Source organism: Artemia franciscana, chromosome 3 (assembly GCF_032884065.1).
Source record: "Artemia franciscana chromosome 3, ASM3288406v1, whole genome shotgun sequence".
In the NCBI taxonomy this organism is placed as follows: Eukaryota; Metazoa; Arthropoda; class Branchiopoda; order Anostraca; family Artemiidae; genus Artemia; species Artemia franciscana.
Genome location: NC_088865.1, coordinates 30,060,111 through 30,086,247, shown reverse-complemented (window position 1 = coordinate 30,086,247; position 26,137 = coordinate 30,060,111). Strand labels below are relative to the sequence as shown.

Here is a 26,137-nt window from a genome sequence, read left to right as displayed (position 1 = left end):
TCACGAGAGAGGGACTTGTAAGTAAGAATATGTTCACTTTGGGCTAGAAATTTGTGCAAATTATGTGCAAATTTGTGCGCAACGGGTACAAACGATAACGTAAAACAATGAGGTAGTTTCGTAATAATATGTGTCACCTTTGGTACTTTAATCCAGAAAAGTTAGGATAGCTTTATAATATCAACTGGATTATATAAGATACTGTTCCAAGTTTTCATCCGTCACGATATCTACGATTGAAAAGGATAAAGTTCAACTGGCTGCAAAGTCAATTTAGTCTCTTCTTTAGATATTATTTTTAGTTGTTGTTTTTTCAATGCTGAGGAATAGCCTTTGGTCATGTGATAACTGATTGCGTTCTTGTTAGAACATACGGTTTTACAAATTTCGATAGGCTGACAACTTCATCATTTAACTGATAGTAAAGAAACAAGCACAAACGAGAATGTAAAACAATGAGATAGTTTCGTAATAATTAATAGAATATTTAAATCATTCTTAAATGATTCTCATCATTTAAAATTATAAATCCTCTTTTTGTGCAATTTGATTTTTTCTTAATTTTTTTATTTGTTTATTTCTTTCAGAACCATCAAAATGACTATTGTTGATACCATTTCCTTAATGGTAGAAAACATAACTAGAAGACATACAAAGTAGGTGTTAAACATAAAAATAAGAACTACAAAAAACAATTTTATGTAGCCTTCAAAATTTTGAGTTGGTTTTCTTCCAAAAAAAGGGTGAGATTTTTCTTAGGGAATTAGCTCATCATCTAAAATTATAAATCCTCTCCTATATCATTTTGACTAATCTTAAATTGTGAATTGGTTTATTTTTTTTCAGAACCATCAAAATGACAATCGTTGCTAGCACTTCCTTAATGGTAAGAAAACATTGTTTGTTACAAACCCAGTTCTTAAGGAGATTGGAGTTGTCGACTAGAAATGCCTCTTTCAAAAATCTTCCCCAGGAAACATGGTTTTCAAAGAAGGTAAGTGCCTTATGGTTTTCCTAGTCCTTATTTCTGATTTGTTAGCTATATTTAACACCTAAGGTGTGCAAGAGGTCCAGTCGTTGAAAAGCATTGGAGGATTTTTATTTCACACCTGTGTGTCCTTTAGACCAATCTTGGAAGAAATTCCTCCCAATTAAGAGAAATTGAGTGGAAACTACCCTCCTCTTCCAAGTCAAGTTTTAGTCATTAAGTCTTACGTTCAAGTTTCAGTGTCCCTGTTTTGAATCAATTTTGAGTTGATATTGAGGCTTAAATTGTTTAAAAGTCATTTTTTTTTATTTACTTGGCCCTGCACTCGCAGACGGGTTGTGGGGGGGGGGAGATATCGCCTTCGGCCGGTCACTACCAGCTGCTGTCGCACCCTTCCGGGGTGGTTCCTTTCTTAGTATTATTGTAAATATGATGAGTGTTTTTTTTAAACAATTTTTGTAGTCCCTTTATTGTAAATAAAGAAAATATGTATTAGTCTTTTTTTTCTCAAACATAGGAAATTGTTATTTATTCAATGGATAGATGCATTCTGCAATTAGTTGTATTTTGACATCGACGAATAGTAGTATCTACCAATTTAAAACCCAATTCAGATCATTTCTTTGCAGGCCATCAATGTTTGGCAAAACGACACTTTTAACACGAGTAATTCAAAATCGTAGTAAAATGTTCTTAGAAAATTCAAAAACATTTACTATTACTACAGTGTCTGGCAAGAATCGTATGATAAAATATAGACTGTTGCGCTTGACATGAGACTCATACAGGGACTTAAAATTTTCAATATAATCGAGCCAAACTCTTGGTTGATTATTATCATTTAGTTGAATCCATTGAAGAACGGTCTCAGAAGTCGTTACAATTGTTCACTGTCCGATCTCGTCATGAATAGGCTTCCGTAACCCTAGATCTACACAATCTATTTCGTCAGAGCAAGTTTAGGAGGACTCTTACTTTGAATTGTATTTACTATGTCATCTACAGCGTTATTTGTGATACAAGTTCCCTTAAAACCTAAAACAGACAAATTTATCCGGGTGAACCAAAATTTCTACTTTCGGCATGCAATCAGGCTACAAATAAACCGTATGGTTGTATTCTACTGGACCTCAATCAGAAAACACCCGTGGACTTACGTGCAATCACTAATATTTTTGACAATGAAACTACCACATATCTGCCATTGAATGGTAAAAAAAGTTCGTTAGCTGCCATCATTACACTAAAGAAACTACATGTACACAAACATTTATTCTCCGTCCTAGGTAATTTGAAACCGCGGCTTTGATCTTTTATCAGAGCTTTGTCTAAATTTAGCTGAAGCCAATATTCAACTGTCAAAAGTAGTTAAGCTGCAGACAAAGCAACATCGCTCACCTCTACGTTCCCTAGCAGCAGTCTAAAACAAAGAAAACGATTTTAAACGAAAATAGCTTCTTCAAGGGTGGTACCTTTTGTACACTTTTACTGCTAATCATTGCAGGACTTGCGAAAAGTTTTCTCTAGATGACCAAACTTTGTAAATTGACTCCAATAGAACTCGCCCTTTCGTCAAAGGAGCATTTCGAGGAAAATCTCAATAAATTCATTAACAATGAAATAACGGCTGACAATAAAAAAATTATTTTGCTTCAAAATACACTTTGACGGGTCGACAAACTTAACCTCTACCGTGAGAGACAACTCAATGTACATCATTGTGTCATTGATCATTGTGTCATTGATCACAAAAAGGGAATGACTCAAAATTCTACGCGACCACCATCGCCATCAACACAAAAGGAAGATTTATCATTTTCTAAACTTTTAACAAGCGTTGGAGACATAATACCTCATTCCTCGTATCGTGAGCAATGTAAAAGACTCTATTCTTATCCCGCTGGAAGTGAACATATTCAAATCGAGGGTAGCGGGAATCAGGTTATAATCCATGACAAGGCCAACATTCCACTTAATTGGCTATCAGATTTGATTGCAAATCGTAGAAGACTTGTATCATTTGATAGTCATTTGCATAAATTTTAAACTCGTCAAACTTCCCCAAAAGCCTTATTGGCAATAAGTATGTTTTAAAACGATCAACGGAATTTAGTCATATATCAAAATATGCTTTTAAATCATTTTTGGAAAATACTAGCACGCCAAGTGGCAGCGATTTGACGAGAATGGGGGAACCCAGGCAAACCCCTCTTAATATCTCTGCATCAACCTCACCTATTAGTGCTTATAAGGCTAGTGGACACTTCACTACGTGCTTAAGTACAAAATGATATAAATTTTGAAACATGTTTAAAAGAATATTTATAAAGTGAGAAGTTTAAGTTTACCCACCACACTTGCTCAAGTTGCTGGACTTGAAAAAGCTAGCGGCAGAGTATTTACAGAATAAATTAAGTTCCACCCCAAATCATAATCATAGAATTGGTGGTAGTCACAATCGAAAAACTAAAGCCTTTTTCCAATTAAAAATATTACTAGAGGATCTTTTGACTCTAGATTAGATTCAACGGCGTCACAATGAGCCATACAAGTACATTTTACTTGCAATCGGTGTTTTTAGTCGTTATGCATATGTCATTTCATTGCGGTCAAAGAGTGATGATGTAGTTGATAAAGCTATTAAATCCACACTTTAACAGGATTGTTAGAAGAAGATTCAAACGAATCAGGGTAGTGAGTTTATTAATCCACATGTAAAGAAAGTTTTATTGAAATTTAATTCAATACTCTATCATAGTCATAGTCCAATAAAAGTTGTATTGACTGAACGCTTGATAAGAACTATTCGACTGTTAGTTTCAAGATATTGTACGTTGAAATATTCTGCTACTTTTATTCATGATTTAATAAAATCATGTGGATTTATAATCGACGTCCTCGTCGATCCCTGTCCAACTCTACCCCTAAGGCAGCTCATCAAGGAGATGGCAAGTGAAAAAGTGAAGGGAAGTGAAACAGTAAGATATTCAATGTTGGTGATAGTTTTTGAATCAATTGAATTGTTAATTTTTTGGAAAAGAGGACCTGAATTTGGTTAACTGAACATTTTAAGTTGTCCAGAATCTTAAACACTAAACCCATAGCGTATCGTTCACGTGACATGAAAGATGATGAGATTCTTGCCGGTTTTTGTGATTATGAATTACAAGAAATTAAAAACAGTGGAATGTATCAGATTGAAAAGATAGTAACAACTTGTACTCATAGAGGCAAGGGACAGTTGCTTGTTCGTTGGCTAAGAAAAACACAGATCTTGATTCGTTGATATCTGCTGAGAAGACGTACACAATGCCAAATGATTTCTATGTGACATTTATGTCCAATATCTCTTATCTTTTCTACAATGATTTGAATAAAACAAGTGATTTTTGGACAAAACCATCCCCTGCCACCAAATTCCACGAGAAAAAGTATGAAGTTACTCTCGTCGACTGTATTTTCAAAAACACATATGATATCCTGAGAAAAGATCGTACATATGAGATAAAAATTAGGCCATTCAATTGATCACTCCTTGTCGACTATTAATAAATAGAAGCACTTAAATCTAGTGAGTATCCCTATACCACACTAAAATACCAAAAACTTAGTAGTGTGATTGATTTTTGTCGTAAAATTAGTAGAAAATCTCTGCTCGTAAGAATGGTGCATTCCAGTTTAAATATTTAATAGAATATGTTCAGATTTACATTAGCTCACCAATTGACAATGAAATATTCCATCTCTCTGATATCATGAGAGTTGTTCTTGGCTTTAAACAAAATATAGTTAATGTTACAAATGTGTTGTGGGACAGATAATATTATTTTTGCAGACTATCCACCTTATTTTTCTCAGATTGTTGTATATTTCCATATGCATCCTTTGTTGAGACAGCGAGAGTTACCAATAGCAATGTCCCCCTCCTACGTGTTCTTGAACAAAAAACCACCCACGAACAGGTTCATCACTACAATATAAAGTATCTTCAGTAAGTTCCTGTATAGATTAAATAATTAAATTTTTTTTTAAACTGAAAGTAAGGAGAGACATTAAAACTTAAAACGAGTAGAAATTACTCCGTATATGAAAGGGGTTTTTCTTCCTCGACGCCCCGTTCTTTACGCTAAAGTTTTACTCTTTCTCGTAACTCTACTTTTGAAAACAGTAAAAAACTTTAGTGTAAAGACCGGGGAGTTGAGGAGAAAAAAAAACCTTTCACATACAGAGTAATTTCTGTTCGTTTTAAGTTTTAATGTCGCTCCTTACTTTCAGTTAGAAAAACTTGTTTTTTGTTTAATTTCTGAACGTTTTTGAATTAATGCATGTTTTGATTTTAGCTCTCCGCACATAAATAATTAACACGAAATTTCCATATTAATTTTTTTTTGGCTAAATGGCTTTTTCGTAGTTTTGATCGAAAGATTTTAAGATAAAAGGAGTGGGGGAAGAGGCCTTGTTGCCCTCCAATTTCTTGATTTCTTAAAAAGGCAACTAGAACTTTTAATTTTTTACGATCGTTTTCATTAGTAAATACTATACGTAACTTACGAATTAACTGACGTAACGAACTTCTATATTTCTGTGTTTTTATTACGTATTTGTGGGTTTTCACCCTCTCGTCAATAGCTCGCTCTTTACACTAAAACTTGAATTTTGTCCCAATTCCTTAAGAATGACCCCTGAATCACAAAGGCCGTAGAATAAATAGTTGAAATGACTAAAAAAATACTTTAGTGTAAAGAGCGAAGTATTACGAGGAGGTAAACCCCTCATATGCGTAATAATTTCAGTTCGTTTTAAGTTTTAATGCTGCTCCTTACTTTTAGTTGAAAAAAGTTTTCATATTTATTTTTTCATTGTTTTTTTTTAGATAATTTAGAAATTCCTGCGCCCCCTTAATTGAAATTCTCTTCCCCCTGACAAATTCCTCTATGGAAAGTTCCTCCCACGTAACACCCCCTCAACTTCCCCCTCCCCAAACCAAAAAATCCCCCTGAAAACGTCTGTACACTTCCCAATAGCCATTAGTATATGTAAACAACGGTCAAATTTTGTAACTTGCAGCCCATCCCATGGGGACTGTGGCGAAGTAAGCCGTCCTTAAAGACATAGTCATTAGGTTTTTTGACTATGGTGAATAAAATGGCTATCTCAGAATTTTTATCTGGTGACTTTGGGGAAAAACTGAGCGTGGGAGGGGGCCTAGGTGCCCTCCAATTTTTTTGGTCACTAATAGAGGGCACTAGAACTTTAAATTTTCCTTAAAATGAGGCCTCACGTGACATTCTAGGACCACTAAGTTGATACGATCCCCCCGGGGAAAAAAAAACAAATAAACACGTATCCGTGATCTGTCTTCTGGCAAAAAATAAGAAATTCAACATGTTTGTAGATAGAAGCTTAAAACTTCTACAACAAGGTTCTTTGATACGCTGAATATGATGGTGTGATTTTTGTTATTAAGATTAAGATTATTTTACTTTTAGGGGGTGTTTCCCCCTATTTTCTAAAATAAGGCAAATATTCTCAGGCTCATAACTTTTGATGGGTAAGACAAAACTTGATGAAACTTATATATTTAAAATTAACATTAAAATTCAATTCTTTTCATGTAACTATTGGTATCAAAACTCCGTCTCTTAGAGTTTTGGTTGCTATTGAGCCGGGTCGCTCCTTACTAAAGTTCGTTACCACGAACTGTTTATTTGTATTTGAAACTTTACCAATTAGTATTAAGAAGTGAATTACGTGATACTTTAGGTATAACAAAGGTTTGGCTTTGATTACATGTTATGTTCGCCCCGTTCAATAATGAAACGGCTAATGAAAAAAAATTCGTTTGTCCTGATATTGATCGCTATGTTACTACTCTAAGATCACGACTATTTTTAAGGTTGTTCTTCAATGTCGGACTAAGTCTTGACTGTTTGTTTGCTAAGCTTTTTCGCACTGCACTACCTCTGGCTACAAAATATATAGCTTCAGTTGCACTCTCTACGCTAAACGATTGGGGGGCTTGCAAAGACTTTAAAGAAAATGTCTCACAAAATCTCAGGTTCAGCGCATGATCCCTCGGTAAGCGATTAAAATCACGACAAGGTGAAAAGGTTACATGTCATAATACAATTCTTATTGCATACCTTCGGATTTTCTTGAAAATATTCTTAGTTCTAGCAATATCATTATCATTGTGAATAGTAGTCCGTCGACTCTGCAGACGGGACATTCGCTGTGCAGCTTTCAAACAGCGAAGAATATAGAGTTTTTGATCCTCTGGGTCTGCCATATGCCTTCTACATATGTCACATCAAAAACTCCCTTGAAAGAAGTGAGAAATTTATTGTTCAAAATCGGAAGCGAGTTTAAGATTTATCAACCAAAAGGTTTGGTTTTCATGCATTACTATATTTCATTTTTCCAAGTCGTGACTATACTTATAATGAATTTTTCAACATTTATGGTGACAAACCATGATTGAACGGCTTCATTGTAGAACTTACCTTGTTCTACCTGTATAATAGCGATTTCAGTGCCTTAAGATAAAATGTTTTAAAAATTTTTGTAAATTTGTTTATAAATAAAATATATATATGTACTATAAAAAGTCTTTTGTCTACATCTTTTAGATTTTTTCCCCTTCCTCATTTAGGTGGTCATCAATGACGATTAGTGGTGGCAGATTATTGGGATTCAACTTGTACTGATCTTGGTGTGCAAAGTCAGCGTCATGTTTTCTACAATATAATGTAACTTCATTTTTATTATATTTCTTTGTGAAGTCAATGATGCTATTTTGCTTCATATTGTAAAATTAACATGTTTCAATTTGCTTATTTAAAGTAATGTTACAAACGGTATTCTCAGATGAAGAATCACTTTCTCTAACAGTCAAATAAAAATCAATGACATGGCAACTGTACTCTCTTCTCGTTTTGTCAACTGAAAATTGTTCCAAATTCTTCTTCCCAAACAATTTAAATCCAAGATGATGCCAATATCTTGCATATAATCTGAAATCACGTTTATGTTTTTTTTTCAATCATACCAGAGTAACTTTTCCCCGTTGATCACACTTATTATAGTGACAATTGGAGCAAAGGTATTCTCTATGGCGAGAGTCATATAACCTCTTCAAGGCCAGAATTAGAGTCCTTAATTTTGTACAGTATAGTACCAAGACTCCCAGGTATCTTGGAGATCTCTCTTAGGAAATAAAGTATTGCGGTTGAAGGCTTTATAAAAATTTTTTTTAAGAGGTATGAAAGTTACAGTTCCAAAGTGTCGAATGCTACTGTCTGGTTTGTTCAATTTAGAATTATTTATATATTTTGGCTACCCAATGTATATAAACAGAGTGGAGGACATGTTTGGATTATATTTTCAGTGTTAACTCTCACACCACCAAATAGAAACCGACTTGCGAGCAATAGGAATGTTCTTTTTTACTTCTAGAGAGAGAGGATTAATCATGTAACGTTAAATCAATTATATCTGTTTGAACATGAATTTTAAGTTGTTGACTGTTTTCACGAAAAGTCATTCAGATAGAGTCTTAAATCAACATGGAAACTTGATTGTTTTTTAGGTAGTATTCAAAAGCTAATCCACAATACAATTTTGTTTTTTTTTCAATTAGAATGTCAGCAAATTGAGTAAATGTAATTGGCCCACAGCGTAAAAGCCTCATACAGTAATCCAAAGTCGGAGAACCATTTTCCACGATATTGTCAAGCATTCTTTCAGCGAATGTTTTCTTGTGCACTGATAATTTCTGAAATTGATCATTTAGATTCAAACATTTTTCCAATATCAAAAGATTTTGAATGATTGCTTGTATCTCAAATCAATCTTTATTTTGTTCTTGCCGATTATTTTTTTTACCCCTTTACCGATTATAGACACCTGACACATTCAAAATTCTTTCTACTTTGTGTACACTCTCAACGCCTATTGGTTCATTAGAGAGAAGAGCAGACGATCAACTAAAATAGCTAATAAGAAAACAAATAATTATGAAACATTTTTACTGTCAGAATTGTAGTAGTAGAATATATGCATTTTCCCTTTGTTTCACGAGATGAGTCAATCTGTTGGCCTCCCTGTGCTTCGTGATTGCATTCAATCCATATTGTTGTCTGTATATATGCATTATATTCATTTTTGCTGTGAATCATTATTTTTCTTCCAGCCTAAACCTACTCAATGACGTAACATATATAATAAAGATCTCATCCCACACGAATGCTAGTCAAAACTCCTTTTCAATTTCAACTGCTACTTTGGGAGCTCTTGTCTTCATATCGTCACTGTCAATTTCTTCAAGTTACAGTAGTGTAAATTCATTCATTTTTTAAAATATTTGAACGTTTTTCGAACTGAAATCAATGTAAACTAATCAAATGTCTTTGTTGAACAGTGATAATAAGTAACTCTCCATCAAACTTTTATGACAATGACCTCATGCTGCTCCCCAGATGGGTACCGTGCGCCTGGCTGCTTGTATGCAAAAGCACATTTCATCGAAAAATCACAGCTGGCAAACGGTACCTGGGAATATCTTCGGAAGCTGAGATAACACCATGTGTAGGGCTGTGCTCAAAGTCATTTAAGGGTTTCACCGAGAAAATAAGTATATAATGTTTCCACAAAATGTTATGGATACAAGGGGAGAGCAACTAAAATAGTCACCGGGATAGGGCTCCATACATAGTTCGTTAAGGGGATACGAGGGGTTAGAAACTCCAATAGTGCATTGGGATAGGACTCAATCCGGATTCATTGAAGAGACACTACCTCCGGGCAAACAGTGTTACTTAACCTCCCCTCCCAAAGGCAATACACTTGTCACAACAACACTAATGACAATATGAGAGCAGAAAGGACTCGTAGAGACCGCGTGACTGCTCGAACGCGTTACAATACTATAGCAGAAGGTCAGTCGAGGCTCTTGTGGCACTGGATTAAGAATACTGGTGGCCACATACACTGGTACCACCAGAGACATTACTTTGGTGGCAGCAAGAAGAACACATCTATCTAAACATTGATAGTGAGCCAAATCGGTGTTTTCCAAAGATTTGGGTAAAATTTCTAACCTATAAAATAATAGTCTGCTGATATATCCTATAAGAATAACAATAAATTTAGAATGATTGTTTTGTTTTGGATTGTGGTTAACAAACAAAATATTCAAACAATATAAAGAAAATTTGATCGGCTTCGCCTAGTATAAATCTTTAGCAAATAAAACATCACAAGACTAATGAGCTTGCAAAAATGCAGACAACTCATTGGAACGTTGAGAATTTTTCACAAGAGTAAAAAAAGAAAATATATTACTGCAAGTATATTTGACCATATGAGGTCAAATAATTTTTTGTTAGCTGAATGTTTATTTTATGTCAGACACATCGAATAGAAAAATGCCGTCTGTTTCTCCTAGACACGGAGAAGACTTAATTCAGTTAGATATTAACTCGAAAAAAAATACGACTTAAAAAAAAAGAAAAGTCTTTTCAGATTTGTAATGATACGGAACTCCCGCTAGGAGTAAACAAGAGGATTTACCATTAAGTAAAACCCGATTTTGTCAGTATGTTTTATGGCCAGTTATTACCCAGTTTCTGCATTTGCATCTTCAGCAAGGACGGTAAGATCCCCAATTGATGCACATGAAAATCGCGATGTAGCTAAAACCGGTATCAAAATGGGTTATTTCTAAAAATGAGATATCTAGATAGAGAGACAGAGATGGATGTCGAGATAATATGATTGGGAAGGAGGGCATTTGGTAATATGGGAGAGTATAAATCGGATACCGTGGCTATAATCCATGAAGAGAAAAATAGAGAATACTGTTATAGGAAAACAAGGAGGAACCAAGACAAGCTCAACCCTCAGATACTAGGTAAAATGACCGGTTAGAGACAAGATATATAGTCGCCAAACAAATATAGAACAAAAAGACACAGAGAAGGAAATTAATGAAACACAGAGAAGGAGATTAATGAAAGGAGAAATCAAATTAGACTAAATAGTAGAAATAGTATGAGCTCAATATCTAGCAGGAGGTCCCGGATAATTAATCATATAGATTTTGCGCAAATGATGAATTACTGGGAATAACAAGAAGAGGCAGATAGAACGGAAAGGGAAGATTAAAGACGAATAATGACTGAGGAAAGATAAAAAAAATAAAGAAGGGAGAAAGAAACACAGAAAATAAAGAGACAAAAATAGAGAAAAAAACGAGGCCACGATGACCGTTGGGAGAATTTCTCAGACCAGACACAATTTTTTACAATAGACCTAATATGGGCCAAAAACCTCTGGCAGATGAGAGAAAATGAAGATATATACTTCTATATCTCTAATGTTAACAAAAAGTACTAGATCCGACGGATGGCCAGAGGAAGACTGGGTGAAAATTATATAGCTCAAAATAAATCACCAGGTACATGATGCCTATATGGTTTTGCCGAGGCATTACGCAAAATACTTTCAAAAATTAAAAGACGGAATTTTTAGCGTTTTGAATTATCTCCGAAACACTTCTGCTAAAAGTACGAAATGGAACAAAAAAAAATTCAGAAACCTGGAGGGAGTTTTAATACAGGTTGACAGATTTACAAGAAAAATGGCAAGAATTAGGCGAATATACTATGACGATAAATGATGTATACGAACTACAATAAATCCTCCAGAAGGTAGTTGAAAAGGCAGTGAAGGAATATTTTCTAGAAAATATCCTCACGGAATTGAAAATATAATTAAAAGAAAATTATCTGGAAACAAGTGAAGGAATGGTGGGTACCTGGATCAAAAAAAAAATGAATTTGTAGTCACCGAGAAATTTCGATTTAAAGAGTATAATAGAAATTACATAGAACAAAAAAGTACATCTCAGAACAATCAACACAAAGAAGGAAAATTAACTTGTTATAACAGCGGTACTACAGGGCATTTTACCCAAAATTACCCCAATTAAGATGATGGAAAAAACCACAAAACGACAACCTCTGCTATAGTCTAAAATAAAAAAAAAAAAATATGCGTTTACAGAGTCACATAAGACATACAGAAAATTGAATGGAAAGTTAGTTGAGACTGCAATCAATTCTTGCAGTGACCAAACTTACGTCTGAATTGACCTAATTAATAGAACAGAGATAAATGAAAATAGAGATACGATTACAACCTTATGTTACAATGAAGATAAGCACCTACGCCCATCAGTTTGAGTTAGAATTAAATATAAAAAAAACTAATTTTTTATACGGAGTAACAGAAATTACTCCGTATATGAAATGGGTTGTCTCCTCCGCAATCCCTCGCTCTTTACGCTAAAGTTTGACTCTTTGCCACAATTCTACTTTTTAAAACAATTAAAAGCTTTAGCGTAAAGAGCGAGGGATTGCGGAGGGGACAACCCATTTCATATACGGAGTAATTTCTGTTCGTTTTAAGTTTTAATGTCGCTCCTTACTTTCAGCTAAAAAAATTAGTTTTTTTATTTAATTTCTGAACGTTTTTGAATTAATGCATGTTTGGTTTTGGCTCTCCGCACATAAATTATTAAAATGAAATTTGTATATTAATTCTTTTTTTGGCTAAATGGCTTTCTCTTAGTTTTGATCAGACGATTTTAAGAAATAAGGGGTGGAAAAGGAGGCCTAGTTGCCCTCCAATTTTTCGGTTACATAAAAAGGCAACTAGAACTTTTAATTTTTAACGAACGTTTTTATTAGTAAAAATATACGTAACTTAAGAATTAACTTACGTAACAAACTTTCATAATCTTATATTTTTATTATGTATACAAGGGGTTTTGTACCCTTGTTAATACCTCGCTCTTTACACTAAATCGTAAGTTTTGTCCCAATTCTTTAAGAACGACCCCTGAATCAGAAAGGCCGTAGAATAAATAGTTGAAATTACTAAAAATACTTTAGCATAAAGAGCGAGGTATTTATCTCCTCCTAAATGCCTCGCTCTTTATGCTAAAGTATTTTTAGAACCCCTCATATGCGTAATAATCTCTGTTTGTTTTAAGTTTCAATGCTACTCCTTCCTTTCATTTGAAAAAACGTTTTCATGTTTATTTTTCATTGTTTTCTTATAGTAATGCTAGAAAATCCTGCGCCCTTTGCTCTGAGTTTTTTCCCCCATGACATATTCCTCCAAGGAAAGATCCTCCAATATAGCCCCCTCCCCTCAGCCCCACCCCCAGACAAAATAAAATCCCCCTGAAAACGTCTGTACACTTCCCAATAACCATTACTATATGTAAACACTGGTAAAAGTTTGTAACTTGCAGCCCCTCCCCCAGGGATTGTGGGGGAGTAAGTCATCCCCAAAGACTTAGTTATTATGGTTTTCGACTATGCTTAACAAAATGGCTATCTCAAAATTTTGATTCGTTGACTTTGGAAAAAAATGAGCGTGGGAGGGGGCCTAGATACCCTCCAATTTTTTGGTCACCTAAAAAGGGCACTAGAACTTTTCATTTCCGTGAGAATGAGCCCTCTTGCGACATTCTAGGACCACTTGGTCGATATGATGACCCCTGGGAAAAAAAAAAAAACAAATAAACACGCACCCGTGATTTGTCCTCTGGCAAAAAATACAAAATTCCACATTTTTGTAGATAGGAGCATGAAACTTCTACAGTAAAGTTCTCTAATACGCTGAATCTGATGGTGTCATTTTCGTTAAGATTCTATGACTTTTAGGGGGTGTTTCCCCCTATTTTCTTAAATAAAGCAAATTTTCTCAGGCTCGTAACTTTTGATGGGTGAGACTAAACTTGATGAAACTTATATATTTAAAATCAGCATTGAAATGCGATTCTTCTGATGTAGCTGTTGATATCAAAATTCAATTTTTTTAGAGTTTTGGTTACTATTGAGCCGGGTCGCTCCTTACTACAGTTCGTTACCACGAACTATTTGATACTTTTCTTTTTTATTCTCTGGGTCGGGAAGATGCTCTCTCCTATTACCGGTCACTTCATATTTCAACGAAAGCCTTACCCAGTACACCCATTTGTTATTCGTATTCTTCATGGGAATCAACAATTACTTCCTCCAAACCTTATTCTTGTGCTACATATCCATGTTTCATCTTCAGCTAGCATTAACATGCATTTTTCATTCGATTATATCATGGGATGACACCCAGAGGAAGCTCAATTACTTTTCGTTCAAATTTGTATCTGACTTACCCGTGACTCAAATTGTTTTCTAGGACCCTTCCGTTTTTGGTCATGAATAATGTTATGCTACATCATTGGACAAGTTGCTGTCCAGTGTAGGTCTCTGAGGGGAGTGGAATCGACAAAAAGCATTCATAACTATGTTGGTTTATAGTCGGTTAGGGATACAATAAGCTTTTACAACCAGAAGTTCAATAAATTTGCTGTTAGAAAACAATAGGCACGTAGCTATTAAATTGAGATTGGTTTTTATTTCTTATGAAATTAAGGAGTAATGCTTAATATGTAAGCAGAACAAAAATTCTCCTAAATATGAAGGTAACGATGCCCCACAATATCTATCTCTTCTTTTCTCTCTTCTTCTTTCTCTGTCTTTCTTTCTTTCTCTCTCTCTTTTTTTCTCTCTCTCTCTCTGTCACTCTGTAAACTAGTATTGAAATTGCAAGAAAAAGAAATCATTAAAAGCTTCACAAGATGCCCTGCAGATTATTATCAGCTATCTAATCCTTTTCAATTCAGGGGAATGTATTTTGACTAAACATATGATATAGATGATAGATATTATAATGAAAATATATTTAGTGATATATCTCGAAAATATATCTCGTTAAAGATCTCATTGCTATGAAATCTCTAAATTTTGAGATCTTTTTACCAGCAGGTATTGATGTTTCACTTTATTTAAGGCCAACTAATTGTACTGAGATAGATAATGTTCGTAGTATGAAGTCAAATTTAGCTGGAGGTGGTAATAAAATACATTCTACCTACAATTTTGGAAGATTTTGTGGGATTGATTAACTCCTAATTTAAAGCTGGTATATTCCCTGATTTGGTGTAAGACACTTCTTGAACCTAAGAAAAAAGAGATGATAAACCGGTTTGTATTCCTGAATCTGAACTTCATATTTTTTCGAGGTAATAACGTTTTCAGCTGTTTAAGCTTAATTATATCGTTAATCTTTCTGGATAATTTGTCATTAATGGACCTTAAATAAAATCCTCCGGTCTAGATCGCCTTCTTAGTATGAAGCATGGCAGAGTGGCAGTTACTTGTGGTAGAGTGCCTGCTTAGTTTCCAGTATGACACAGTGCATAGATAATGACAAGCTATCTTTTTTAATGTCAACCGCTAAAAAATAGTTCAGGATACAGGTAATGAAACGCCGTTGTTTTTTTGTTTTTTTTTGTTTTTTTTTAGCATAGGTCATGCAATCAGTCATTATACGTTTATCTAAGAAAGGAGATAAAAGAGCATGCACAAATTGCTGCGGGACGAGGCTAATAGATAGTGCAGGTCAAAATGTTCGGGATCATGCTTTTGAGCCGTTTTAAAGGAGGAAGGGAGGAAACACCCTCAATCAAGTGGTTTAAGACAGTAGATGTGATTGCATTGTTCAAGGGAGGCGAGACGATTAGTGTGTCAATTTACAGACCCATTTCAAATTTACCCCTAATAAGTCGTATAATTGAAAAGTTAAGTAACAATAGACTTTATGTAAATCTTGAAAAATCTAATATAATACATCCTAATCAGTTTAGTTTTAGGAAAGAAGTGAATAAGGAACAGGAAAGAGCATATTTAACTAGTATAAAAAATCTCTTTATAAAGTTTACTGAGTTACAACGTTTTTTTAGACATCATTAAAGCGTTTGATACAGTGGATCATTCTACACTTGTTGAAAAGTTACGAAGGTAAGGAGTAATAAAAGATTTCAATTTGATAATTAGCTTCCTTTCTGGTCGTGCACAAAGCATAAAAATATCTGGCTCAAGTTCACAACCATTGCCAATTAGATGCGGTGTATCCAAAGGGTCTATTTTAGGCCCTTTATTATTTTTGATTTATATTAGTGATCCTTTTTCTTCTCTTCGGCCACTTGTCAATAAGGTTTTAGATTTAACCAATAAACAGACTAATGTTTCTCTTCTGATGTTTGCTGATGACTCAGCTCTCATAGTGTGTGCGAAAACGGCTGAATTGTTGGTTACTGCATTATCTAACACTATTCTAAAGAGAAATATCTGGATGAATCATAATCAGTCAAATTTTGTAGTTTTGAACGGTCTGGTCAAGCGTAATATGGAGGACTTCAAGCGTTCGATACCTCGGTAGTATTGTTGACAAATCACTCTCATTTAAATATATCGAATATATTAGCAAAGAATATTGGCATAATTCGCGAACTTAAACATTGTTTTCCGAAAGAAATAATCCATATATTATATTTTAGTTTAATTCATGCCTATATTTTGTATTGTAGTTCGAAATGGTTGGGTACTTTCTCCTCAATCGTTCGTTCAGTCCAAGTTTTGCAAAACATTTTTATTAGAGTGCTTGCTAATTCAAGCCCTTCTGAACCGTGTCGAGAGACTTATGTTAGCTTAAAAATACTCCCAGCATCTACTCTCCGTAACTTTTATGCTGGTGTTTTTATGTATGATTGCGTCAGAGGTAAGTCTACTTCTTTTCGAAGTTTGTTCAAGCATTTTAATCAAGTTCATTCCCCTGGCACAAGGTCAATGAACAAAATTCGTGTTCATAATTGGGTTTTGTCTTGGTAAGTGTTTTCGCTTATTTTTAGAGGAACTATGCTATCCAATTCGTTAAATGGGACCTTAAAAGTAGTAATTTAAGTGAATTTAAAAGGCTGTTGAAGAATGAATTGTTTTTTAAATATGATTTTAATAATTAACATAATATAATGCATAGTTGATCGATTAAGTTGGTATTAAGCTATTAAAGTTAGTGTTTTTTTTGAGGTGTGTTAAGGGAGGAGTTGAGTGTGGAGAGCTAAGAGAGTGGTAGCAAGGTATAGGATATTGTAGTTGTGTTTTGTTTTTACACCCCTTCTAAGATTTATGTTAAGTTGACTTTGTTTTTGTTTGTTTTGTTTGTTTTTTTGTTTTTTTTTGTTATCCTTCCTCCATATCAAGCTGTGTCATTTTAGGTGATGTGTTTATATTAAGTTTTTGACAATGTTTGTTATTAAATAAATAAATATGCTTACTTACACTTGCACGTACGGGGGAGGGGGACTCCTCTAAGAATAAAATTTGTCTGAAGAGACGGAAATATCACCTCAAAAATGTGTTTCTAACATTTCAGCCCCTCTTCTCCCTGAAATGCTTGGAACCCCTAACGTCAAGAGAAAGGTTGACTATGTAGGGGGGGGCTTCTCCTATAATTTTTAAGTTAAACCTGAGTCTGACGATCATAACGAATATATTTTAAATGCAATTATGTCTGTTAGTGGAATGATTCATCACATATTTGATGTATCAGTCTTGTAATGACAGAATGGACATTACTTTGCTGAGTTTGTAAGGACAAAACAGATGAGAGGAAACATAAGACAATCGGAAATGTAACAAGTCAGCCGTTGCAAAAAGTTTTCATTAAAATTCTTATAAGATTCAAGTTCAAATAATAAAATGTTATATTATTTGATGTCTCAGGCTTTAAGAGTTCTTTGTGTTTGATTTGTTTTTTTGTACCCCCTTTTTTCAAAGTATTTTTTAGATTATCACCAAATTTTCCTTTTACAGCATCTTTTCCATTATTTTACTGCAGTTGACTGTTGTAATTAGCTTTTGTTTCAGAGAGAAAAATTTGAATCACCTCGTCAGTTTTCTGTATCTGAAATGAAAAACAGACAAGATGAACAGCCAAAAGCTTTCCATCAAAGAAGTGATTTAAAGCGAGCTAAGCGCGTTGTCATTAAACTAGGAAGTGCAGTTATTACCCGAGAAGATGAGTGTGGACTGGCACTTGGTCGTCTGGCCTCTATTGTTGAACAGGTACTTTCTGAAAATACTAACTACTGTCAAATATTATCGATCATGCTCTACATATCTTGTAAGCTGAGACAACAAAACCTTCTTTGTTCTTGAAACACTGGACATTTTCTTCCTTTTATTTATTCACATAAATTTCATTTCTGACTGTTCTACAAAGTATTTCAATTTATTTTGTCATTTCGAGAAACTTCCAATGAAATAGTAGTTAATAAAAAGTATTTACTGGCGAGTTTCATTAGCAGCCTCTGTTTTATACAGACTTCAAGGAAAAAGATGCTAAGCACCCATTTTTCTATGTCTATTTTGAAACGTCCGAAAGTAATTGACCTTTGTTAATCCAAGACGAGTTCGATTTCCACTGGCAACGGTGGATTCGTTTGAATTAATTATAGCATAGTTCCACCATGTATAACATAAGAAGTGACTCTTGTCAACAGAAACTGAAACTAAATAACTAATATTTAAGAAGTAAAAGTCAAATGCAACAAAATTGATTCGTAAATATTAAACAAAGCACAAGTCAGAGCATTGGCAACTCCAACTAAAAGACAAGGGAATTCAACGCTGGTGGAAGTAGAACCCATGAACCTGAAGGGGGGGGGGTAACTAGCCAAACTTCATCCGTTGGATGAAAAGCTTTATTAATAGAGTTTGAAAGGTTTAAGCAAACAGCTTTAATAAGAAAGGTGATAAGAGTGAATGCGGTGAGTATAGAAAACAGGGTTGTTTTAAAAATAGGAGAGGATGCATCGACCTTACTTTCACTCTTATGGTAAAAATATTATCAAGCCTCTTTAGTCCTCAGTTTGATAGAATATGAACAGGCATTTGATTCCACCTATAGAATAGCTTTAGTGAAGGTCCTATCCTTACATGGTATACCAGAAAAATACATTAAAGTACTTATTGCTTTCTACGAGAGCAGTAATGCTGTCGTAGGGATAGGAATTGAGGTTAGTAGCCGGTTTATTGTTGAATCTGGAGCCAAGTATGGCTGTGTTCTATTCCTGTTTGTATGGTTTATTTTGATGGACTTCGTCCTAAGGAACACGGCAAAGGGTACGAGAGAGTATGGAATCAAACAGAAGGGTTAGACTTTAATCGACCTAGATTAGACAGGTGATTATAGTCTCCTAGATGAAAATTTTATCAAAATAAAGGAATTTTTGGAGAATCTGAGAATTCAGAGTACAAGAGTTTATTTGAAAATTTCTTCACCACATTTGAAAATTACAACTTCACCACATTAGAAAATGTGGTGGACACTTCGAAAATGTAAAAAGTAGAATAACCAAAGCCCATGCTCATTTTTCACAGTTGACAACAGTTTGGAAGAATAAAAAAATAAGTGAACCTAGATTAGAATATTGGAAGCTAGGTTAACGTTGAATTGAAAACTCGCTAACAGGTGGAATTTAACAGTCTGGCCTTTTTTCAGAGGTCTAATAATTTACTCCACAGTATGTAGTTTATAAAGCCGCTAGGAACGCAGACGTTTAAGCTTGTTACCAGCAATTAATTTCTTTTTTCTAAGGTAGCTGAGCTTCAAAATGAAGGAAGGGAGTGTATAATGGTAACAAGTGGAGCCGTCGCATTTGGAAAACAAAAATTGGTTCAGGAGTTAATCATGTCAATGAGCATGAGGGACACCTTAAGTTCCAGAGACTCTTCAAATAAGGTATGTACCAGTAAAAAAATAAGGTGTACCAGTTAAAGACTAATGTGGATATGACAAGATTTCTTATTTAAGAGGTTCAATTTCTTTGATGCAGAAAATGAGTAGCTTCATGGGATGTTAGTATCTACTTCTCGCTAAATAGTAGCAGTAGGAACCTACATATTAAATAGAATGAGGTCATATAGAGTGTAATTCATTTGGCATTGACGTCTCTATATTTTACCTGGATTGGGCATTTTAAATTATTTTCTGTATGGATTATTATGGTAAGTTAAAAAAGTTCAGAAGAAAACAAATTGCGAAGTTAAAAATTAAAACAAAATGAAGTGATTTTATAAGTAAAGTGAGATGTTGCCACCCTTAAACCTCTCCCGTCTTATTCTTAACGGTACAGTGTGACTAGTGCTTTTCCTGAAACTCTTTTTGAATGCAAAAGACACAGCCAGTTTGCAATTGAAAGTATCTTATTTACTGATTGCCTCTCAAAAGTTTAAGCTAAAAGCCATATTATTAAATAAAACAAATAAACGAGTCTTCTTATTTTTGAAGCACTGTGATAAAAAGATTATTTTTTTTGTTATATTGCTCTTGTTTTATAGCGTTTATTCATGAAATATTGAGACAAAAAATCAAACGTAAATGTAAATAACAAGATAAAACCTATTTTCTTGTACCCAGGATGCCAGTGATGCTTCCAATTTTTAGAATTTCACAAGAGAGCCTAGATCAGGTTGAGCCTTTTTCGAGCAATTTATTACAAAGGATCTAGATAATGAAAAATCGAAATGAAAAAAGAAGTAAATAAAGAAATGAGATCGTCTCTACTTTTATAGATGATAGGCAAGAACTCATAAAATTTTGCTTTAAGGGCCAATATTGAAATATATCGTAACAAAACTGAAGCGAATATAGTTAAAACAAGCATTTATAAACAATTTACGGTCTAAGCCAGGCATATGTGCAAGAATCTATTTTAAGAGGATGTGTTACTTTCGGGGAGGTGGGAGGGACACAGATTTGAGAGAATAAAACAGGCAAATACCCCGTCCATACCTAACCCAGAATACCAGATGGCGGTTTATGGTTGAAAATGTAGAAATATATGACGTATAAAGAAATTTGATGACTTTTTGTTTCATAGCCTTGCAAATATTGAGGATTTTAAATTACAGCTGGGTTTTTTTAGTTTTTCTTAGTGCGACAGCATTTTGTAAAAGATGTATTTTGGTTTTGTATGTGAAGAAAAAAAAAATAAAAAAAGGTAAAAAATTCTGGACTTTGTTTTTGATAAAAAGAATTCGCATATAACACTGAGCATAAAGAAGAAAAAGTTGGTAAAAAATGGTGTCAGGCTAATTACTTGGTTATTCATCAAAAAACTCCAATTATGAGAAGTTTCCTTTTATACATACTTTTATACATTGCTTTAGGGTTTTTTGGACATAAAAATCCGCTTGTCTTTTCTTCCAGAGTTCAAAAACTATAATTGAGCCAAGAGCTGCGGCTGCAATTGGACAAACTGGTTTAATGTCTCTTTATGAAGCTATGTTTGCCCAATACAGCGTTAAAGTCGCCCAGGTTCTCGTGACGAAGCCCGATTTCTACAACGAAGAAACTAGGAATAACCTAAGATCAACAATTCAAGAACTTATAAGCCTGAACATTGTACCAATTATAAATACAAACGATGCAGTTAGCCCCCCACCCCAAGTAGATGAAGATTTGACCGGAGTAAGTTTATTTTATGATCATTTGCTTTGAGGTCCTGAAAATATATGAAGGAGAGAGACAAATTGCTTTAGGCCTTTTACTTTCAAATTAATAGCATTGCTTCCGGCTTTATTTTGAAATAAAGTTTTCTATTGACGAGGAGATAATTTACAGGGTGGGCTTTAGTGTTTTTACGGCTTAAAAGTACTACATTTTGGTGAAACGTCACGACTGTATCATAGCTTCAGGGAACTTAAGCCTTAAAGCAAGAGGACAGCAGGTTTACTGACCCTTTAAGTACACATAAGATTTTTGGTAGTTTGTGTTGCATTAAAAAACAATTGTAGAAACCAAGTCCAATGACTTCAGGAATGAAGATAAAAGGGGAGGGGGAAGGACCGATGCATGCTCAAAACTTTGTGATTTTATTTCATGTAATTTGGCAAATTCTACATATTCAACATATTCTTGGCAAATTTCTAATTTCACATATTGTTTTGTTTTTTCTTGTGCTCATCCCCACCCCATGATCTTGAAAATTCCCCTAAAGAAAAACCTCAGGGACATAACTGACGACCTTCACTTCTTATTTAAGAAAGTTTAGAAACACATACACGCTAATGAACTGGTTAAATGAATTTACAATGTGGCTTAATGAACAGCTAGAATAACTGGAATGGAAGACCCTATAATGGATTTGATAAATTATTCTCTTCATCTGATATTTCTTACTAGGCCAATTTGTCAACCAATATCACAAAGTACAGTACTACAAAAAAAGAACACAAAGAAGTGAACCATAAAATAGAAGAATAGCTTCGGAATATTTCTTTAAATTTACTAAAACGCTTGTAAAATAGCTGGTACTCCGTAGGCAATAAGGAAGGCTAGTAGAAATATATTGACTCTTTCACCCCTCCCCCTCCGCAAAAGAGGTCTTGTCACGTGCAAACTATGAAAAGGAATGACTATTAAGTAAGAGGTACAACTCTCAGTCCCTACCGAGTTTATTTGGATTCTGGAACTTCCTCCAGGTATGTAAATTATGGCAGGATTTCGAAAGTGCCTTCCCTTACCTCCACAGAGGTGGAATTGGTCCTAGACTACTCAAAGCTAACTAAAAAAAAATGTCTTTTTCAGTAATTCAACTGAAAAAAAAAACAATAACACTGCTCCTCTAGATTTGAAAATTACATTTACTCCTCCCCCTCCCTTTAAATATTTTTTTAATTAAAGCTACTGCCCTCTCAAGAGATACTAGTGAAGAACAAAATTTGGGTAACGCCTCCTCCATAGGTGACAGAGTGGTCCCAGGCTTCCGGAAAGCGAAAAAAGGTATTACCTGTTACCTCTTACGGGGTTTTGTTGAGATTAAATAAAAAAATAAGTTTTTTTAAATGAAAGTAAGGAGTGACATTAAAACTTAAAACGAACAGAAATTACTCCTTATATGAAATGGGCAGTTCCCTCCTTAACACCCAGCTCTTTACGTAAAAGTTTGACTCTTTCTCTCAACTCTACCTTTTAAAACAGTAAAACTTAAGTCATTTGGTCACTTAAAAAGGGCACTAGAACTTTCAGTTTTCGTTAAAATGAGCCCTCTCGCGACATTCTAGGACCACTGGGTCGATACGATCACCCCTGGAAAAACCAGAGCTAAGAGCTCATATGGCACTTGTGACGAGGCAAGAAGAGCTAAGAGCCAAGAGCTCATATGGTACGAGCTCTAACAAAATTCTAATAATCAATAGATTGATTTAAAAGGAAAATCAGAGGCTTAGTGCCGGTCGGGATTTAAAATAAGAGCTCTGAGTCACAATGTCCTTCTAAATATCAAAATTCATTAAGATCCGATCACCCACTCGTAAGTTGTAAATACCTCATTTTTTCTATTTTTTTCTCTCCCTTTAGCCCTCCAGATGGTCGAATCTGGGAAAACAACTATATCAAGTCAATTTGTGCAGCTCCCTGACACGCCTGCCAATTTTTATCGTCCTAGCGCGTCAAGAAGCGCCAAACTCACCAAGGCACTAAACCCCTCCCCCCAACTCCCCCAAAGAGAGTGAATCCAGTACGATTATGTCAATCCCGTATCTACGACATTTGCTTATTCTATCCACCAAGCTTCATCCCGATTCCTCCACTCTAAGTGTTTTCCAAGATTTCCAATTCCCCCCTCCAACTTCCCCGAATGTCAACAGATCCGGTCGAGATTTGAAATAAGAGCTCTGAGACATGAATTCCTTCTAAATATCAAATTTCATTAAGATCCAGTCACCCGTTCTTAAGTTAAAGATACCTCAATTTTTCTAATTTTTACAAATTAACCCCCCAGCTCCTCCAAAGAGAACGGATCCGTTCCAATTATGTCAATCACGTATATAGAACTTGTACCTATTCTTTCCATCAAGTTTCATCCGATCTCTCCACTCTAAGCGTTTTCCAAGATTTCTGTTTCCCTCCTTCAAACCCCTATGTCCCCAGAACCAATTCGAGTCGAAAATGGAGCATCTAAGACACAAGATCCTTCTATATATCAAGTTTCATTAAGATCCGATCACCTATTCGTAAGATAAAATACCCCAATTTTCACATTTTCCAAGAATTCCGATTTCCCCCTCCAACTCCCCCCAATGTCACAGGATCTGGTCGGAATTTAAAATAAGAGCTTTAAAGCAAAAGATCCTTCTAAATATCAAATTTCATTAAGATCTGATCACCCGTTCGTAAGTTACAAATACCTCATTTTTCTGAATTACCCCCCCCCCACCCGCCACTCCACCAAAGAGAGGGATCTGGTCCGGTTATGTCAGTCACGTAACTTTGACTTGTTTTTTTTTTCTCCCATCCAGTTTCATCCTAAATCTCTCCGCTTTAAGTATTTTCTAAGATTTCCGGTCCCCCCCCCCCCCCAATGACACTGGATCCGGTTGAGATTTAAAATATGAGATCTGAGTTACGAGGTCCTTCTAAATAGGAAGTTTCATGGAGATCCGATCACTCCTTCGTAAGTTAAAAATACGTCATTTTTTCTAATTTTTCAGAATTAACCCTTCCCCCCAATTCCCCCAAATAGAGCGGATCCCTCCAGTTATATCAATCACGTATCTAAGACTTCTGCTTATTTTTACCACCAAGTTTCATACTGATCCCTCCACTCTAAGCGTTTTCCAAGATTTTAGGTCCCCTCAAACTCCCCTCCATGTCACCAGATCTGGTGGGGATTTAAAATAAGAGCTTTGAGACACGATATCCTTCTAAATAGCAAATTTCATTGAGATCCGACCACGAGGTCCCCTCAAAATTTCATTGAGATCCAAGATTTTAGGTCCCCTCAAACTCCCGTCAATTTCACCAGATCTGGTCGGGATTTAAAATAAGAGCTTTGAGACACGATATCCTTGTAAATATCAAATTTCATTGAGATCCGACCACCCGTTCGTAGGTTAAAAATACCTCATTCTTTCTAATTTTTCAGAATTAACCCTCCCCCCAACTACCCCAAAGAGAGCGGATCCGTTCCAGTTATTTCAATCATATATCTAGGACTTGTGCTTATTTTTCCCACCAAGTTTCCCCCCGATCCCTCCACTCTAAGTGTTTCCCGAGATTTTAGGTTTCCCCCTCCCATCCCCCCCAATGTCACCAGATCCGGTCAGGATTTAAAATAAGAGCTCTGAGACACGATATCATTCCAAACATTAAATTTCACTAAGATCCGGTCACCCGTTCGTAAGTTAGAAATACTTCATTTTTTATATTTTTTCCAAATTAACCGGCCCCCCACTCCCCCCCCCCCAGATGGTCAAATCGGGAAAACAATTATTTCTAATTTTATCTGGTCCGGTTCCTGATACACTCGCCAAATTTCATCGTCCTACCTTACCTGGAAGTGCCTAAAGTAGCAAAACCGGGACCGACAGACCGACAGAATTTGCAATTGCTATATGTCACTTGGTTAATACTAAGTGCCATAAAAACAAAAGAAAACGCACCCGTGTTTGGTCTTCTGGCAAAAACCACGAAATTCCACATTTTTGTAGATAGGAGCTTGAAAATTCTACAGAAGGGTTCTAAGATACGCTGAATAAGACGGTGTGATTTTCGTTAAGATTCTATGAATTTTAGGGGATGTGCCCCCCTATTTTCAAAAATAAGGTAAATTTTCTCAGGCTTGTAACTTTTTATATATAAGAAGAAATTTTTATGAAATTTACATATTTAAAATCAGCAGAAAAATCTGATTCTTTTGATGAATCTATTAGTAACAAAATTTCATTTTTTAGAGTTTTGTTTAGTATTGACCCCTGTCACTCCTTATTACAGTTCGTTACCATGAACTGTTTGATTAGCATCTTTGGCATCTTTGAACAACATCTTTTGGCAAACATTCAGATTAAAAACATCTGAATACCCCCAATCCCAATGACTCAACCTTACTATTTTTGGATTCCTTTCCATCGATCAACGTTATGATCTGATCAAACAAAATAAAGACTGATGTCCTGAAAACAAGGATTTGCTCTTCTTACTCCTATTACGATTAGTAGGAGTATCATCACTGGGAGCCTAAAAATACACATTTCGGACACTAAATCTTACTTCCAAACAATTTGTATTTATTTCTACTGACATGTAATAGTATAAGCCAGGACAACAACAAATCGAGGTACTTCCCAAAGGTCGGATAAGGTACTTGCCTTTGAAAGGAAGAAATGGAAAAATTAGCTCTATCTTACTTTT

The 26,137-nt window shown here is 35.0% G+C and overlaps 1 protein-coding gene across 1 annotated transcript in view; it reads left to right on the top strand.

The window, feature by feature from the left end:
* The window catches only part of LOC136025517 (delta-1-pyrroline-5-carboxylate synthase-like), a 50,511-nt gene that overhangs the window by 12,637 nt on the left and 11,737 nt on the right, over nucleotides 1-26,137 (top strand). Inside the window, exons 2-5 of the mRNA XM_065701548.1 lie at nucleotides 847-994; nucleotides 17,809-18,006; nucleotides 19,541-19,684; nucleotides 21,155-21,415. Coding sequence (XP_065557620.1) covers nucleotides 857-994; nucleotides 17,809-18,006; nucleotides 19,541-19,684; nucleotides 21,155-21,415 — 741 coding nt within the window. The 5' untranslated portion in view covers nucleotides 847-856. The remainder of the gene's footprint in view (nucleotides 1-846; nucleotides 995-17,808; nucleotides 18,007-19,540; nucleotides 19,685-21,154; nucleotides 21,416-26,137) is intronic.